The following is a 20,106-nucleotide window of genomic DNA, read 5'->3' as shown; positions in this document are numbered from 1 at the left end:
CTGTTGATCCCAGAATCCTTAGAAAATCGAAAATTTTCGAAGTGCCCTGAAGGGGCACGCTGGGGGCTTCAAATGTTAGCCTCAGCATAAGAACGGAGTCGTAAAATTTATCCAAAGCGACAGTCAATATGTTTGGTGGGCTTAGAAATTTTGAGGAATTTCCTAATTCTTATCCCCTTCAACCCAAATTGTAATTGTTGGTGGCCGCTTCTTGTTTCCGAATAAATATTACTGCAGGAATTGCATGATATGTGTTTATAACTAGCTTTTGAAGCTGAACTTCCAAATATATACCACCGTACAATAAAGACAACAAATATCCGTTAAAATGCTTAACGAATTTATGAGGGTTGAAAACAAACAACAACGTCTGTTAAGAGGAGATTTATTTCGCCACATTGTATCTATCGCAGGAGAGCAATCAGCCAGTAGGCCTCCTCTGTTCTCGAGATTGAGCTGCATAACCAAGGCGTACCCATCATTCACACTTAACAACCATGAAGGAGAACACTTCGTACCATATGTTGCTAGAAAAATTGAAAAAAGCAAACTTTGGCGCATAAGCTTCTGCTTTACTAAGTGCCTCATATAGCTGGTTTGGTTCACATACGTTCACATACGTTCATCAACAAATCGCTTATCTTTTGATCCTGATTTAAGGTTAAAGGTAGGAACTACTGAAGCAGGTGTTGAAGGAATTGTTTGAAAGGAAAGGCATGATTTGTCCTGTGATATTCAAATGGAGTTCCGAGCATGTACTTTTTAACTGTAGTTTATTATAAATGACTAGTTAAATCTTTATTCATTCATATGACTTAAAGTACGGCATATGTGAGAAACCCTCGAAAATGAGAGGGGTTCCTCAGCTCTGAGAAGCTCTACTTTGTCAACAGAACAAGCAGGTGAGTCCAGGGGAAGGAGACCATGAGACAGGACATGGACAGTCTCCACATCTTCCACACTGCCACGGGCAGCTTCATCCAGTCTTGATCCTAGAAGCGTTGGACAAGTAGAAAGCCGGATAAAACCAATACAAGCAGTGAAAGATCAGATATTCACGGCAAACACAAAAGGAGAAAAGGAACCCTGTAAGTCTTTCCCCATTTCATCCAGGTTTCTTAATACACGACGCTTCTTAAATCTGGGATGCAGAAACGAGCTTGTCAGGGGCTGAGAAAAATATTTCTGTATATGGCCTGATTTGCACTACGATTTCCACTCTAGCAAAAGTAACTGTTTACGTCTGCGGATAACAGGCAGCTAAAATAGACTGCAAAAGCCCTAGAACATATTTGAGTCATCTTCGATGTATCTCTCATGCAAATTCCAGTGTTGTTCAGTAGCTTGTGTTTTCATGGTTCGACCTGCATGCTGGTGATTTGTGGGTAATAGACACTCAAGAATTGCTGATTATGTAGCCTGCCTCTGAAATCATGTTGGTTGCACATTTCATTATTTTGATACCCTCTCGGATCATTCAAGATTCTGTGGCACAGCTGCTAAGATCTTTATCAAACAAATTTTTTTTGTTTTCCTTTCGAGGAATCCTTAGCTACAGTTAAAATGTCCGTCTCTTGATCCTTGGTGAAACGGATTCTTGTGTCTGGTAGAAATTTTACTCTTCTTTTCGCCTACATAGCATATTCTTTACCTTAGGGCACCGTCTGCCGATTATGCTTCCCAAAGCAGTGAATTGAAAAAATTCGGTAGAAGTTCATCTTTACCAGCAGAGCAAATATTTAACCCGGGAGTTTCTCCGTCTCCCCACACTTCATTGTACTTCACTTTTCCCCTCGATGATAAGTTGGAGAAGTTTGTATCATTCACCTCTCGTGATGTATCCGATCTACCTGAACTTTCACTCCTTAACATTTGTTACGACCTTTCTACCCAGGAGATTCAAAGCATTTCCGCCTCTCCAACAGAGTGCTGAAACCTTACAGAAGGACAGGGAACACATGGTATCCCAACATCGAAACTTGGTCCTCATACTGATCAAATTTTTGGTTTGTCCAATCCTAGATAAGATTTCATTCTTGGGATTGCAATGGCCAAAGAATTTAAAGATAACACTTGCTGAACAGCTATGTTGTTGTGCAGGGAGACCTGCTTTGGTATTTTCGAAAATACAGTCTGTTTGGTCTTGTCAGTATTCATGAACATACCAAATGTTGCACTGATCCTTAAATGCCATTAATAATAATTTGAAGATCAGCGAGGTAACTGTATCATCAGTAAAGCGGATGTTGTTAATGATATTGCCATTTATCATGGTCCCTAGGTTAACATCATCGACAGTTTCTCTGAAAACAGCGTTCGAGTTGACGTTAAAAAAAAGACAGGGGACAGGACACAGCCCTGTTGCATGCCTCTGCGTATACCTATGTTCTCAGTTGTCTTGCCCTCTATTTTGACTTGTGCTGTTTCAGTCGAGTAGAGCTGAGTGATGATATGTAGATCACCAGCTCAACGCCATTAGTTTGTAAGAACTCAGCAAGTTTTGCATGAAATGCGCAATTGAAAGCTTTTCAGTAGTCGATGAAGCATGTGTGCGCGTCGACATTCATATCCAGGCATCTCTGAGTCAAAACGTTCAGAGAGAAAAGAGCCTTCTGAGTTCCCAGTCCATTTCTAAAACCAGACTGAGTACGCCATAATTTGGAGTTTGCATTTAGCATAGATACGAGTGTTGATGATACAAGGGAATACCTTGAAGACATGGGACATTAGACTGATCGTGAAATAATCATCACAATATGACTAACTAGCCTTCATAGGTACGGTAACAAAAGTTGCTTTTAACCTGCCAGATGGAATTCTCCCAGCCTTTCATACTGCGTTGAATAGTGTATTAATAGCTTTAGGCACAATGGATTTTAGAGTTTCTGCGTGTGTCTTGTCTGGACCCACAGCTTTATCTTTCTTCGGGAGCCTGATTGTCATGCCAGGACTTGTTTCATTTACAGGGTAGTTTGTCTGGCTGCATATCTCAATCTACTAGTTCCAGCATGCATATATATGGTATGATGTAATTGGCTATGAATGAGTGATACAAAATTTGTTTCATTTGCGACACACATTCATAATTGGCAGTGATTTCTGGACTTAGCTTGCTCGGTTCCTCACGTGTTCGAGCCTGGACTGGAAACAAAGCACGATTACAACCAGCAAGTGATAATCAGTCGCCTTGATAAAGAATACTGCAGCTTACTGTAGACCATGGTCTAGACTTGACTCATGGCCAAACCATGTTGCAATAAGTACACATTGGTCTCTGTTAGTGCCTGAGCAGTGAGCCAGTGATAAGGATACAGCAGAAGCGTAAGGTTTATGAAGGCAACTGTCTTTCACTTACGGCTCGAATGAAATTAATTTTATCCAGGCTGTCCAGGAAAATAATCCGTTTACGACCAATTCCAAATCGTCAAGGGGTATATCAAAATGGAAAACAATGAAAATCTGAACCTACGCCGAACTGGAGAAGCCTTTGTTGGAATGGTTTTATCAGAAAGAAGCAGAATATATACAAGTATGTAGTGCATTATGCGCCCGACAGGCCCAATGTGTTGTATGTTTGGCTAGTGTGATTAGGTACTGAATATTGATATGTAAATGTAGGAAATTGCTTCATCAGTCTTCAGATTACTGGATGAGTTGACCGTGCGGATAGGGGCACACAGCTGTGAGTTTGCACCCGGGAGATAGTGGGTTCGAGCTCCTCTGACGGCAGCCCGGATGATGGTATTGCATGCTTTCCCACTTTTCACGCGAAACAAATGCTCGCGCTGTACCTTAATTAAGGCCACGGCTGCTTCCTTCTCACTCCTAGGCCTGTCCTATATCATCGTCGCCATAAGACCTATCTGTGTCGGTGCGACGTAAAACAAATTGGAAAAGAAAACCAGTGAAAGTAAACAAATGATGACGGCCTGAATTTCTTGTGCCAAGCAGAGTCTAACAGGAGAAGTTAAATCTTCCAAAAATACATCCTGCAAGAAGCTGGTGGTACTTGTAGTGAACAAAAGTAATTGTGCCGACGTCACCGACACTGCAGGTGTGAGCCCGTGTATTTTATGGTTTATTAGCAATACACAAGTGCCGTCTAGGCTGCCTGCACCTTCATTTCAGTGTTCCGCTTTGCTCTTCCAAACATTAGAGATCCCTCTTGGGCGATGTGTGACTGGGTTTTGATTTCCTCAGGTTAACACCAAATGAGTCACTGGGGATCTACATCGCGTGATGTTGGAATCCAGAGACCTATACTCTATCACTGGCCCACGAGTGTCTGTACTAATGTCATTCAAGGAGATAGTAGTGGTGTTAACAGTAAAATAATGACATGGACATACGCTTAGCCGCTATGGTAAAGGCGTGCTCGGTTCACCCGGAAGGCAATGCGTTGGCTTTTCTCACCGTGAAATACAAATACTTATGGAATGGCTCATGGCACTGATATCAATTCCTCGGAGCAAAGAGCTAACCACTTTGCCACACTTGTTCCTTCTGCTTCTCCATGGGTTCTCATAGACTTGACCGTAAATCAAATTGTCTGCTATCTATGACGGACGTAAGCAGGACGATGGATGGCTGAAATTCCACTCAGCCACATAACACCCTGAGTTATGCTGCTCTGTGTGAAGGGTACTCGTACAAACTCGTCACTGCCTGGCGTGATTGCCGGATATAAAAGGTAGTGTTGCTCTTTGAACCACTTCGCCCAACTTATTTTTTGATTATCCTCCACTGAGGCGTTTATTTCAACGTTTGCGTGATATTGTGTTGTTAGGCACTTCCTCATAACAAGTGAGAGTACAGTCTGCTTGTTACCCTTGTAGATGTGTTGTTAATTGTTGTTGGACACATGGTTTTATTTTGTCACTCTAGGTCAAGACCAGAGGCGCGTTTCAGATGCGATCTATGTGGGAAAGTCCTGGCCAGCAAGTGGGGCTTGTCGCGACACGTCATGGGACATACCGGGGATCGCCTCTTTATGTGCGATCATTGTGGAAAGCTGTTCAGTCGCAGCAGCCACTTGTCGCAGCACGTCAGGATCCACACGGAACAGCGGCCATACAAATGCAACATCTGCCACAAGGGCTTCGCCCAGAGCTGTTCGCTGTCGGTACACATGCGCACGCACACGGGCGAAAAGCCATATTACTGCAACGTATGTGGCAAGTCCTTCAGCCAGAGTAGCAACCTGTCCAAACACAACCGCATCCACGCCGGACTGAAGCTGCATGAGTGCTCCGTGTGCCAGAAGACATTCCCCGTGTCGGGAGACCTATCCAAGCATATGCGAAAACACACTGGTGAGAAGCCTTTTCAATGTACCGTCTGTAATAAGAAGTTCAGCCAGAGTAGCAACCTCTCCGGACATCTCATGACGCACACCGGTGAGAGGCCGTTTCTCTGCCCCATATGCAACAAAGCCTTTTCTCAAAGAGAGAGCCTACAGGTAGGATTGATTTGTAACCGTACAAAGATTTTAATAATTATTAGGATATGTATATGTTTTAGAAAGGTATCTTTATCAAGTTAATTGACTAAAGTGCGTTAGGTCAAAATTTACTAGTTTTGAGAAAATCAATTTTAAATTCAATTCGAACCCCTAAACAATATCTTATCGTCTAGGAGTTTCTGTGGCTCAGACTGCAGCGCGTCAGCCTCTCACCGCTGGGTAGCGTGGTTCAAATCCCGGTCACTCCATGTGAGATTTGTGCCTGACAATGTGGAGGCGGGAAGAGTTTTTCTCCGGGTACTCCGGTTTTGCTGTCATCTTGCATTCCAGCAACACTCCATTCTCATTTCATAGCATCCATCAGTCATTAATAAATCACTTCAGGAGTGGCGACCACATCGTACTAACAGCCTATATCTGATTCATTCGTTACATCCCTGACCCGGTCAATGACTGGAAAACTGATAGGTTTTCATTTTTCATATCCAGTATTAATACATATATTATTTATTTAACGTTCTCTCAGTTTGTTGGTAAGTGTTTGATTAAATACTTTTCACCTCATAAAATGTCCCATTTTCTTGACGAAAACATTAAGCTCCTGTGTTCATCATCGCCATCAATGAGCGTGTCGGCGTGCAAGTATCAATACTGTACTTGCCGACGGAATCTCCTTTTAGAAGTTGTGAAAAACTGGCGAGTAAAATTGAAGGAGATCTATAAAATTCTTCTTTTTTGTTAAAGATGTGGGAACCTGCAGGAGGATTAATGGTGGCGTGCTTACCCCTCCTCTTAAACGACACCTATTCAAATTCACTGGCATCGAGATTTACGTTATAATAAATTGCGCCATGTCACTTTTTTAAAAATGCAACCATTTACTTCCCTCCAGTCGCGATGTCCTCTTTTTTATTATGTTGCAGACGACCTTGATAATGTGCTGAGGAATCCAAAACTCCTTCCTGGTTCATTTCCTTTACGATAAAATCTTATTCTTGGTCGTTAGGGTAATCAGTGTTTCCACTGAACCTCATCTTTGCTTTATCCATCACACTGTGATCATCACCACTTTCCATATGGGAATGGTAAGGAGCTAGGAATTCATGATGGATGGTCTGCAGCATTCCAGAATGTAGCAAGGCCATCATACACATCCATGAGATGTAACATTTTGGTTTTCCCTCTGACACTTCTCCACTTTTGTTGCGGGCAGATCCGTTTTTTCAAAATCATGAGAAGGTTCATGCACTCACACTTGATTATTTTACAGTTCCGCATACCTGCCAAATTTCCCGATTTAGGCGGGAGACGCCCGATTTTCGCAGTTCTTCCCGCCTCCCGATTTGTCTATTATATCTCCAGATTTTAGCTTATTTTGGGTAAACATCAAACATTTGTTTACAAATCCTGCCATTTCAGCTTTTTTACTCCAGCGGCTGGAAATCCTTTTTCTTATTGGCCGCTTTCAAACGAAATATGGCCGTTTATTAATACGAGAAATTTGCGCGAATGTGCGATGTTTATTGAAACCTGTATATCGCGACGCGTATATCGATGGTCAATCTCATTCTCGCGCGATATGTTCGTGTTCGTTCACGTCAGTCTAGTCGATTGCATCCTCTTCGGTGGATTCTAGAGACTAGTCGCTAGATACAGAGTCTTTCTTTGTAATTTAGTGAAAGAATTTCAATGATAACGATTAGTGACTTTTCTAGAGATTTTAGGAGCCATTTGGAGACAATTCTGACTAATCTTATTTTATCTCAATATAAACGAAATATGAATTTTTTTCTGTACAATGTTCAGAATTTGCAATGAATTATATTTCCGTACCGGGCGTGACCACAGTAAGAAGGGAAAATGCTCGTTTTAATTTTCGGTTTTTCTGTCTCTCTGTATGTACGTACGCTCTTCACGAGAAAACGGCTGAAGAGAATTTAATGAAAATCGGTATATAACGTCGGGGAATAAGTCGCTACAATCTAGGCCAAAAATAATTTTATTCACGCTGAGTGGAAAGGTAGTTTAGGAGAAGGTCTTAAATTTAATTTTCAGATATTTGTTATTATTGGCTCTATCGATAAATACTACACAACTGAAGTTATATATTATTAAATTTCCTATCATTTATGTCTTGTAAATTTTTACCGTATCGGTTATGATAACAGAGATATTCATGAATTTGAATTTTTGTTGCCAAGTCTATATCAGGGCCGAGGTACGAGAAAATGGGTGAACAAAATTTTAGGTGAATTTGTGGAATAAGGAACTACAGTCTATGATGTAGATAATTTTATTAACCATGTTCGAAGTGGTAGTTTAGAGGAAGGTGCCTAAAATTGAATTTTCAATTACCTATCTTACTCGTCATATCGAAAAGTACTACATAACAAAAGTTATGGAGAATACAATTTCGATTATTTATGTCTTATTCAGTTTTACCGGACCGACTATAATATTATTGGTGGTGATGGTGACTTTGAATGAGAAAAATTCATGAACGAAAGATCGCTTGAATAATAACACAAAAGGGAGTCATGAAAGAAAGGATGACTCGCTTTACATTAGATGCTCTAATATCACAGAGTCGGAAGAAAACTAAATAAAATTGATCAAAAATTTACATTACATTGACCATTGTTTTTTGTTATGTTCACCGGACGAGTTGGCCGTGCGCGTAGAGACGCGCGGCTGTGAGCTTGCATCCGGGAGATAGTAGGTTAGAATCCCACTATCGGCAGCCCTGAAAATGGTTTTCCGTGGTTTCCCATTTTCACACCAGGCAAATGCTGGGGCTGTACCTTAATTAAGGCCACGGCCGCTTCCTTCCAACTCCTAGGCCTTTCCTATCCCATCGTCGCCATAAGACCTTTCTGTGTCGGTGCGACGTAAAGCCCATAGCAAAAAAAATTGTTATGTTCGTATATTCTGCTGCCATTTATCTCTGATAGATGGGATTACTGCTGTGTATCGAGTATAACAGCCTGCCTGAATATTGGCGGGAAGTAGCTGGGGAGTTAGATCTCTCTCTTCTTTAGTATGCCATTCCTCTACTTCATAAATTTTCTGATATTACTGGTACATAACACACTGGATCGTCATAGTATTCCGGTTTTTGATCCCTACTCAGAGGCAGTGGTTGGAATGAGCAGTGTGCGCACTTAAATGGAATAATTACACAGGAGTGTTTGCAGCTGTCTGCAGCCTGGTCAATCTAGCTCTGAAACTTTGAACAGTTAGATCGACACCGTAGTACTTTTCGCTAAAAGTGAGAAAATGTGCTGCTTTTCATTTTATCGAATATTTCATATGAAGCATTGCTTTAATCGCAACATTCATAGTGACGTCATTGTAATGACCTATGTTGACTCCAGTTGGGAAACTATAAGGACAGTCTTTCTGAGTGTTCTGTAGCGAAGCACGGGTACATCAGCTAGTTATTTGATCCAAATAGCATTACGCTTCGCTCAATCGCGCGGCGCTTGATGCAATATATTAATGTATGCATTTGCTAAATAATGGCATTGTAAGTGCATGACTGATTCACACATGTGGAGCATGAGTTCATACTATTTTCGGTAGGCTTATCGGAGATCAATCATCTCACTCACATACTTCCTGTGAGGGAATAGAGATGTCATTTTTAGCCTTGTAGCCTCGTATAGCAACAGTCGGGCTTTGAGACAAAAAGTGTTATAAATACAGCCTCTTTCATTCTGTCTCATTGAGATACATTCTGTTGTTAATGATGTCCTCCAGTGTCCTTCCCCGATCTGCAATGTCCATCTATACGATGTCCATCCAATGGGTTCCCACCACCCGTTTCCCTGCCACATGTCTCTCCAAGCTAACATATGCTGTCCTTGTTGGCTAAATCCTCTTTACATGCCCAAGCCATTTCAGTCTGGGCATGCTGACCCGTTGTAACAATTATATCTTCCTTCTTAACCACATTATTCCCCAACTTGTCCAGTTTTTGAAATGTGGACCTAAGGAACTTTATCTCAGATAAAGTCTTTCTTAGCGAGGGTGCAGGTTTGAATACCGTAGGTTAATATTGGTATGATGTTCAGATTGAACATCGCCAGCTTTGATTTTTTGGTACTTTGGGATCCCAGACGAGTATTCGTACTTACTGGTAAAGCTGACAGATCTTCTGCACTCTATTTGCCACCTCCTTTGTGGCTAGTGTATTTCGAGATATTACACTGTCGAGGTATGTAAATCTTTCCACAATTTCTAGTGATGGTTTCCTAGCATGATTTCCACTGACACTTGAACTGTGTGGAATTTTTCAATTAATGCACTGTCACTGACTTTTCTCTCACAATCAGTACCAGGTTCAATCTGTGAAGAATTTAAAAGGGAACTACTCGCACCTTCCTTGTGTGACATCCTCATTTTTTCTGAGATATACCATCAAGAATATTAGAACAAGATGAATCGGATGGGAAATCATAAATACTAAATTCTGGGTCCTCCTAGGAATTGTCAAAGTTCAAAATTCAAAGTTCTTCAGGAACAGATGGTGCATAAATTGAATCTATAAATTAAAGAGAACTACACTACAATCGGTTTTACATCATATTGTAAGAATTACAAAATCTATTCCCCAATTATATTTTAAAATAATGAAGTTAGCACATTCTAATTTTTTGTTTCTCATCTTTACTTCAAGGACACTTGATTCATCAGAACTCACCAGTAACATCACTCACAAGAACATTCTCTGATAACAACTCATAATAATTCTGACTTAAGTAATAAGAATGACAACTGAAGCACGTTTACTTACCGGATTCTCCTCCATTACATTCAGTAGATTGATTCTTGACTTGCTTTAATATTAATAAAAACATTTTCTGCTCTGGAAGTCACACTGGTGTTTAATTAAGCTCACATAACATACATTGTGTAAATTGAGCTTCGGTGGACAAGGAAATAGGTGCCGCAACAAGGTCTGTGATTAGCCAACTAGCAGAACTGCTGGCAAATGACGATTGACAATGGACTACGTTACCATCCATTTGGCGGGAATGCCTCTAGTGGCAGGATGTACTGTTTACAGTGCACTATATCTTCTGGTATGGGCTAGAATAAATTTGTTAGGTTTATTGACATTTCTCAGTTTCATCCTTGGCTTTGACAATATGAAAGTGACCGAGATATGAGCGGTTGTAGTAATATCGTTCCTTATGCAGCCTGTCCCTGTTATAAATGGTGTAAAATATCCCTCATAGGGTCGGTTGGTGCATATATCTCAGCGGGCTTGGCAGACTGATATGTAATTGCAACTTCTGGCTCAGTGAGAAAAGCAACGGAAAACTACCTCACTTCTCATTTCCCTAGTAATCTCTTCGGTAACTCTTTGGCTATGTATGACAGTTGTTGGTGTTGCTATAGAGGATCAAACCAGCCTTCGGGCTGAATACCATACACTCGCTCAGAGATAATAATAAGTATGCCTAATCTAAGAAGTCATTTATTCTTGGACAACTTCACGAACAGCACGAATAAAATGAGCTTCGTCACTACCAAACTGGCATAATGAACTATACGCACGCAAGCAGCTCGCTCTCCTCTTCGATGCCACTATTCAGTTCACGCTGTCTCTTGAACAACGCACTTTTTACACCCACCTGCCAATTAATGTGGGTCAAGGTGTGTGTGTGTGTGTGTGTGTCCGTGCGTGCCATCTGCTGTATTAGATTTCATCCTCACAGATGTGCAGGCCTCTCTGGGCGCCACATGCAATTATTATCATTATTATACTACGCTATTTTCCTTTAATAGATGATCATCAACATCGTTGACATCTCCTGTTGCCCGGGTGTGTTGTCTGTCTGACTATGAACCACTGTTCTCTCGTAATCTTGTCCTCTCTACTCAATATCTTTCTTCACAAAATTGGTCCATTTTCCTCTAGGTCTACCCACTGGTCATTTTTATAGGAAGTTTAATTCAAGTCCTCAGTGTATGCTACCATTATGTTTTCTGCAATTTGGCACGTGCTTTCTTCAATTAAACTACAATAATGACATTTTCCCCTGGAAAACAGCACAGCTAAGACGAAAGCGCCCAGGTCGCAGATTAGCTGGTGTTATTTTTTAAATAATTTAAAAGGAGTTGGAAATTTATCAGACATCTCCTTTGGTAAATTATTCCGGTTAACAATTCTGCTTATAATCTAATATCTGCTCCATTTGTCATCTTGAACTTCAACTTTATCTTCGTGTTATGATCTTTTCTACTTTTAAAATCTATTAATTGCAGTTTACTTGGTACACCTCTGCGAGAGATTTTTAATTCTCCCTTGTTGTCTAGGCCTGCTGCAAGTTCTGTTACTAAACACAAACTTCAAGATAAAGAGAGGCAAGATCATGATTATGATAATAAGGATAATGATGTTGATCAAAACAGTAGTAAAGGGAAAGTAGAAGAAGAAGAAAATCTTAATGTTTCATTGCCATTACAACTTGATGATTTTACTTCATTTCCTAAGCCTACTACTCGTTCTGTCGAAGTGCAAACATCTCAAGAAGAGATGCAAGGTAAAGAAGAAGGAAATTTCAACGCTTCATCGCTATCGAAACAAGTTAAGTTTGTACCTAGAAACGCTACTGCTGAAGCACGTATTACATCAAAACAAGTCCCTGCACATCAACTGTCTGCATATAGACTCAAAGTTCACAACAAGCCTCTGTTACCCTATGTAGATATAAGCTACTGTAAAGACCCCAACGTACTCGTAAAACGTTTACAACTGCTAAGAGCCTATCATGATGCTGTTTACACACAGTACAAAGAAGATATTTTGAAATAGAGTATGAATTACGTCGTGTAGGTATTATTAAGTAAGCGCTTACCCTCACCTAAGTCATCCATCTGTAGTATACAGTCGATCGAGTAGCTATATTCGTATAGATTATTTCCCAACATTCTCCCTTCCTTAGGGTGTTAACTCCGCCTCTAGTTGTAGAGCCGGTCTCAAGCCCGGATAAAGAGAGGAGAGGCACCCTAGCCCTCTAGCCCATTAGCCCTTTAGCCCATTAGCCCTTTAGCCCATTAGCCCTTTAGCCTATTAGCCCTACAAGGAATGTGCGGTAATCTAATCTTCTTAGAAAAAAGGTATCCCCTGACATGTTCTAAACACATGTTGTATCGAGTACAGTGTTCGGTTCTACTTATTCAGTGTTCTAAACACTTCAGTCAATGTTCCGATCACATGATAAAGTTAACGGCATAGAGTGCAGTGTTCGATTCTAGTCTTGTTATGTTTCTTTAGTAATTGGCAAGTCTAAACATGCATAATGACGTCATCACTGCAGCACGTGCTTACTCTAGCTATCCCGATGCAGGTGTAAACTTGTTCGATAGAGCTATGCCTTGACATAAGAGGAGGCCTTAACAGCTTATGTATAGCCGCTATTGTTTAAAGATAGCTGCTGAGCACGTAGAATTTTTCAAATTACCCGCCACCACATTCAAAGGTATGAGGTTTAGTGCTGTAAAGATACCTGCACGATGCAAACCTAACTTTCTTCATCAGAGTAGCCACCATCTTGTGTGAGCACCTCTAGACCGTATCATAAGGAGCCGTGTATAGTCACCGTCTTGTCGCTGCTACCTTGCGCAAGCACCCCTAGGGAGTCTCATAAGAGCAGCAGTCATCTTGTGCAAGCGCTCTTAAGCTGCCTCATAAGAAGCTATGTATAGCCCCATCTTGTAGAATTAGATAGCTGCCAATGTCAAAGGGCCTAAGCAGGGATCGAACCGTCGATCTCATCATTAGACTATGTTTTTTTCTTGTTCCTGATACTGCAAACCTAGGTATCAGGTTTTGCTCTACGATGCACCGTTTTCGAGATATTTAACATTTTGCATTTAAGCCCCAAATTTAATGAATCGAACCTGCACGGCACGTTATACTCTCTACCATAGCTATACCTGATCATGTTACGAAGACTTGCTTCAATAGAAGCTAAAACAGAGCGAATGCCAAAGGGCCTAAGTAGGAACCGAACCGTAGATCCCATCATTAGACTATGTTTTTCTTGTTCCTCGTACTGCGAACCGAGGTACTGGGCAGAAAATTTTTTGTCCGTTTTGCTCTACGATGCACCGCTTTCGAGATATTTAACATTTTGCATTTAAGCCCCAAATTTAATGAATCGAACTAGCACGACACGTTAGCCTCTAAGCTAGCTTTCTTCATAAGAGCAGCAGCCATCTTGCGCAAGCACCCTTAAGGTGTCTCATAAGGAGACGTGTATAGCCGCCATCTTGTGTCCGCCATCTTGCTCAAGCATCCTTAGGGCGTCTCTAGCCATCTTGTGCAAGGACCCTTAAGCCGCCTCATAAGAGCAACCGCCATCTTGGGCAAGCATCCCTAGGGCATCTCATAAGGAGCCATGTATAACAGCCATCTTGCGCAAGCATCCCAAGGGTGTCTCATAAGAACCTATGTATAGCGGCCATCTTGCATAAGCACCTTTAAGGAGTCATGTATAGCCACCATCTTGTGCAATTAGCCTCGAGAGATGGCTGCTGTAGAATTTTTCTTTTTTAAATTATCCGCCACCATATTTCAAAGGTATGTACCTAAAGAGTGTAGCACTGAGGTTTGCGATGTAAGATGGCGGATGACAGCTGACAAAAAAAGCGCGTGAGTTTGTTTACTAAACAGGAGCACGTGGAATTTTTCAATTTGCCGCCACCACATTTCAAAGGTATCTAGCTAAAGATGGCAGCACGGTGCACTCTTGATTAAAGATGGCGGATGACAGCTAACAGAACTTTTCAAATTGCCCGCTACTACATGTCATAAAGAGGGCAGCACGGTGTTCTGTGGATTAAAGATGGCGGATGACAGCTGATGAAATTGTCCGCATGATAGCAGCACAGTGCTCTATTGATTAAAGATGGCGGATGAGAGCTGTCAAAAAAGCACGTGGCTTTGTTTCCAAACAAGAGCACGTGGAATTTGCCGCCACCACATTTCAAAGGTATCTAGCTAAAGAGTGCAGCACTGTGCTCTGTTGATTAAAGATGGCGGATGACGGCTGTCAAAAAAGCGCGTGAGTTTGTTTCCAAACAAGAGCATGTAGAATTTGCCGCCACCACATAGAGGGCAGCAGGGTGCTGAAAGATGGCTGCTGTCATGTGGAATTGCCTGCCACCACAGGTATCTAGCTAAAGAGGGCAGCACGGTGCTCAAGGATGGCTGCTGTCAAAAAGCATTTTTCAAATTATCCGCCACCACATTTCAAAGGTAAGTAGCTAAAGAGGGCAGCACTCTGCTCTATGGATTAAAGATGGCGGATGACAGCTGCACATCGATTTGTTTATCTCACGCTAGTGAGGTTAAGTTGGTAGCACTAAGGTTTAGGCCCATCAAGATGGCAGCACTGCCGATGACAGGTGACGAATTTACATCTACTACGATAAAGAGGGCAGCACAGTGCTCTGTGGTTTAATGATGGCGGATGACAGCTGTCAAAAACGCACGTGGCTGTCAAAAAAGCACGTGGCTTTGTTTACCACGCGCTAGTTAGGTTGGTACTAATGAGGTTTAGGCCCGTCAAGATGGCAGTACTGAGGTTGGCGATGCGTTGTTGTCTGTCAAAAAGCACGTGGCTGTCAAAAAACACCTGGCTTTGTTTACCTCGCGCTACTTAGGTTATGTTGGTACTACTGAGGTTTAGGCCCGTCAAGATGGCAGTACTGAGGTTAGCGATGCGTTGTTGTCGATGACAGCTGTCAAAAAGCACGTGGCTTTGTTTACAAATTCAAATTTCCCGCGGGTGGTGGAGGAGGCCTCTGGGAGGCCTCTGGCTGTGGTGGTGGTGGAGGTGGTGGCGGCCGAACTCTCCTATTATACTACTTATGTCGAAGGGAGAAGAGGAGTTTCCAAAGAGCTTGCAGGACTTTGGTGTACCGTATTTCTCCAAATCCAAGACGATCCCCACTTTTTCCTGCATAAAAAATATATCAGGCTTAAAAAGTGCTTTGTGAAATCATATGAATGCCTTTCTTGTAGAGTATGCATTTCTAGACTAACTTTGTCTTCACGCCAGTGCCAAGCATTGGACTTAGTCATGCCGTACTTTCTTGTGGCTGCACAATTATTCTTTATTTCCGCGAGTTAATCATTGACTTAAAATTGGCATCATAATATCAAAGAGAACCCGTTAAATATTTACCTGCGGTACATGTTCCCAAGCATCTCTATAATACGACGATCCACCAGGAAAATATTCCTGTTCTCTTTAAAACTGTTCCTTTTACTCAGCGTAGGGCACAACCGCCTGCCGCTGCACGCACATCGCACTTGCCGGGTTCGGTCGACTTCAGCAGCTAGCAATGTATAATAAAGACGTGGACGTTGGAGGTCAACGAATTGATTGCGCAGTTGTATGGCCATCCGGCCCTTGTGTTTTTCACGCACATACCTCATAATTTCATCTTCGACTTCTTTAAGGAGTCCATGTTGCGGGCCACTTTATGCATATTTTTCTACATTTCACATTTTTGGCTGTCCCTTTCTTGACGCTAATGTGGAACATTGCTTTCAGTTATACCCTATTTTCTTGTGAATGCACAATTATTCTTCATTTCTGCATATTTAACAAGTATTAACTTAAAATTGCCATCATAATATCGACGAGAACCTGTTGAAAATTTGCTGGCAATAGCTGTCCTACCTCTCTTTACAATCCGACGATCCATCACAAAAATATTCCTACTGTCTGTAAAACCGTTAATTTTGCTAAGCGTGGGGTACAATTGACGCGTAATAACTCTGCCACTGGGTAGCCCTGGCCTTTCTAAGAATTCGAAGTCTCACATGCTTTGATGCCATTCTGCATATTTAAAAAAGGTTTCTAGATGATAGTACAGGGACAATTTTAAGAAATCCATTCAGGGGATTGTCGCTCTCCCAGTCGCCTGCGCCGCGAGCCTGTCTCCCGCGAAGTAGAATGTAATTCACTCCCACTTACTATTCCCCGAGGACCAGTGACATTACGTAGAGGCACTGTACAAGCGGTTGCCCCAGAGAGTGGTGTAGCGTATAGGCCTATTAATGAATCGGATGTAGAAGGTCGAGTTTTATGCGCGTGCAGGATTGGAAGGGAAGCAGCATGGCAGCTACCACTGGTGTTCCTGCTGTTAGGTCGCGTATGCAAAACTACCCGTGATCTTTCATATGAGATTCTGAGAAAAATCTTGGATTCGGAGAAATACATACGGTATATATCGCACCTCTCTCGCCTTTTGCTGAGAATACTTCCCTGTTAAGTTGATAGAGTTTAGGACAGATCTCTACTATCCCGACTTTTGCAAAGAGCTTTCTCAACTTCGGAGGCAAGCTTCCTTTTCTCGTATTGAATCGACCAAGCTCTGGCAACATGCACGATTTTTGTACTTTGAAAGTCCAAAATCATTGTGACTGAATTACGAACACCTGTTCGAAACATAAGACACATTGTGCACGTCCTAGTGTATTGTGAAAAACCGTGCATACCTGTGCCTGTGTGCTCTTATATTCCGAATTGGTGAGCGTGTTATTTGATCGTCCCAGACACACTTTATGCTTCCCTGCCACCCCCCCCCCTTCCCCCGTGTTAACATCCGTTGTGGAATAGTGCGGAGAGAAAGATTTGTTTGGAAGGTTGCTATATTTAACACAGTCTAGAAGAGCTCTGCAGTCACACACCATGCTAAGGTAAGAGTAAAGCACATTCACAAATTTTTGACCAAATTTACAAGAAGTCTAACCTAAAAAATTAGGTCAGACGTTTTTCAACATGGGGTCTAAAGCACATATTAGCTCTGTTGAACAGAGGAACCTGGTTGATTGAAACTGATAATGTGAATTTGTTGGCTCTGAAAACGATGGGGAACACATTTTAGCAGTTGGAGAAAATCCTCATCCCACCATGCAATGTCAGACCTATGCTCGAGGATTATTTTCTGTCTTTCTTGTATGCTTCAACAGAGACTCTTAGAATCTATACATGATCTAGACATTACATTGTACCTTAGTAATTCTGTGCGCTAAATATATCTTATCTGTCCCCAGGTTCACATGAGGACGCACAGCGGCGAGCGTCCTTACACTTGCGAGTACTGCAAAAAACAGTTCTCAGGGTCGGGCGCGTTAGCCGTCCACGTGAGGATACATACGGGTGAGCGTCCCTACAAGTGCGACGTGTGCGGAAAGGTGTTTTCCGGTTCTGGGGCCCTCTCGATCCACTCCCGTACGCATACGGGTGAACGACCCTACACCTGCAGCGAATGCGGTAAGTCATTTGTTCGCTCGGGTCATTTGGTCGACCACATCAGGATACACACCCGCGAGCGACCTTACAAGTGCAACCAGTGCAATAAAATGTACACCCAGAGAAGTCAGTTATCGGTACACATGCGTTCGCACACTGGAGTGCGGCCATACACCTGTATGGTCTGCGGCAAGATGTTCGCCGACAAGAGCGCACATTCGAGACACGTCAAGACTCATATTCCCAAGAACTAGTGATCAGCTCAGTGCTTCGATGGTATTTGAAAGTGCATGAGAACTTGTCCAGCACCCAGGTATCTCCAGAAACTACAAAAGCCGTTATTGGTACTATTATTACTACGTCATCCTTAGTGTATTCCAGGCAAAGACCGTAGTCGCACATATATGCTCCCTTGCCTGTCCTTCACCACTATTGACCTTTCTCTTCCACCGTTTCTGTTTTACATTCAGTGCTTCGCAAATTCCAAAAGTAGTTTCCAAGCTTGATGAAAGTGCATAATATTTTGTAAATACCCCGTGCTACTAGAATTTCTAGCGATCAGCGCGATAATGATAATACCCTGTCTCGGTCGAAGAGCCCATACAGGTCATGAAAGTAAGCTCTATGCTCCAAAGTGTTTTCTGACTCAACGTGTGTTGAAATACGAGGGGTGTTCTATATTGATTTACACGATTCTATATTTGATTTGTGAACACAGTAAGGGGCAGCTAGTACAAAGTTCCAACACTTAGTAAATTACTGGCACAGCTGTGCACATTACAGCTTATTTCAACCACCATTCTTATTTACGGGCACATGTCAAGGACAGTGCCAGGCGACTTTGTTCCTCTGGATTGCATCCGCGAGATCGTGGGTTCGAGCCCCACTGTTGGCAGCCCTGAAGGTGTTTTTCCTTGGTTTCCCATTTTCACACCAGGCAAATGCTTGGGCTGTACCTTAATTAAGGCCACAGCCGCTCCCTTCCAACTCCTAGGCCTTTCCTACCCCATCGTCGCCATAAGAGCTATCTCTGTCGGTGCGACGTAAAGCAACTAGCAAAAAATAATGTTCCTCTGGAAAGAGGGCGTGGCCACTGCAGAAATTCAAAGGCAGTTAATGTTAGTGTGCGGAGAACATGCACATACACGGGAAACATGGCGCGCATCAACGTAAATTGGACTAGTTCTGGAGAGAAAGTGGCAATGTCAATGCCAGGCAAAATCGCCCGTGCAGAGATGGCATCATGTTCTCAGAAATGGAGGTGGCCAACTTACCTTCAGTTAGGAAAGGTATCTGCCAGATGGATTCCAAAACTCTTTGCAGAGTAAATGCAAAGGCGCATGGCCATGTGCAGGTGTCTTATGGTCAAGATCCAGCGGCCAGGAGACCACAACTGTCATTGATCACCTGGGATTCATAGTGTACACTCTCTGGACTTGGTGCCTACTGACTGTCAAGAACAAATTCCTTCATTGTGACCTTTTGTAGACTGAAGAACACGACACATTTGCCCAGAAAACTGTGGCGTAAGTGCGTACAGTTATAGGGAGATCATATTCAGAAGGTGAATCTATCAGCTGTTTTATAATCTGCCTTAATATCTGGGGAAAAAAAATAGAAGTGCAAGTCAGCGTAGTATGCTCTTCATAGTTTGGGATTTTTTTTACAAACTGCATCCATCGCCGGTTTTCCATTGTTATTTGCTATAATGTGGAATTAGTTTAGATTGACCCTCATCATAAAAGTGTGCTGCCTACGAAGGAAGACATTCCTCATCTACCACATTTGCTTTGCTGTTGCTCAGTCTTGAAACATTTCCTGGTGTAGCTAGCTAGAAGATTCGATGAGAGTTTGCTTTTAAGCAACAGACCTGGGCCTTGAATCGACGTAAAACTGGCAGGCAGCAAGTTACAATGTATTGTATTTCTTCAAGGTCTAACAACATGTGGCTGTTTTTATCGTTATTTGCACTAGCAAAACACGGTATTCATAGTAATGCAAAATAAGAGTGTTTAAATTTCATTTTTGTGTGTTGTGACATGCATCGCCATTCTATACTAGGATTCAAGAGTCCTGTACCTTCCTCAAGGCTACATGGGCTCTGGTCCAAGATTTTAACCTTCATTGCTTAAGTCCTCTGCCTTGAGCATTGGCTTTCTGTGTCATCTTCAGCAAGGCCACGTACCATTGTATTATTATGGTATTGTATGTAAAATGTTGCAGCACAGACACATGGTTTAGTTTGTGTTCCATGAAAAGTTTCTTCAGAGGCCTTAGAGAATACAGTTTTCCGTTTTGTAGAGAACTTGCCTTGAAGCTCCTGGTAAATACAGATACTATGAACTGCCTCTTCTCATGAACACA

The 20,106-nt window shown here is 42.2% G+C and overlaps 1 protein-coding gene across 5 annotated transcripts in view; it reads left to right on the top strand.

The window, feature by feature from the left end:
* Positions 1-17,779, top strand: part of LOC136885366 (zinc finger protein ZFP2) — a 138,131-nt gene extending 120,352 nt beyond the window's left edge. For all 5 annotated transcript variants that reach the window (XM_068230376.1, XM_068230375.1, XM_068230374.1 and 2 more), the window contains 2 exons: positions 4,885-5,312; positions 17,544-17,779. In XM_068230376.1, the coding sequence (XP_068086477.1) occupies positions 4,885-5,312; positions 17,544-17,653 (538 nt within the window). In that variant the 3' untranslated portion in view covers positions 17,654-17,779. The remainder of the gene's footprint in view (positions 1-4,884; positions 5,313-17,543) is intronic.
* The last annotated feature ends 2,327 nt before the right edge of the window (positions 17,780-20,106 follow it).

The sequence above is a fragment of the Anabrus simplex genome, chromosome 14, assembly GCF_040414725.1.
Source record: "Anabrus simplex isolate iqAnaSimp1 chromosome 14, ASM4041472v1, whole genome shotgun sequence".
NCBI classification, from domain to species: domain Eukaryota; kingdom Metazoa; phylum Arthropoda; class Insecta; order Orthoptera; family Tettigoniidae; genus Anabrus; species Anabrus simplex.
This window is presented reverse-complemented; position numbering and strand designations above follow the sequence as displayed.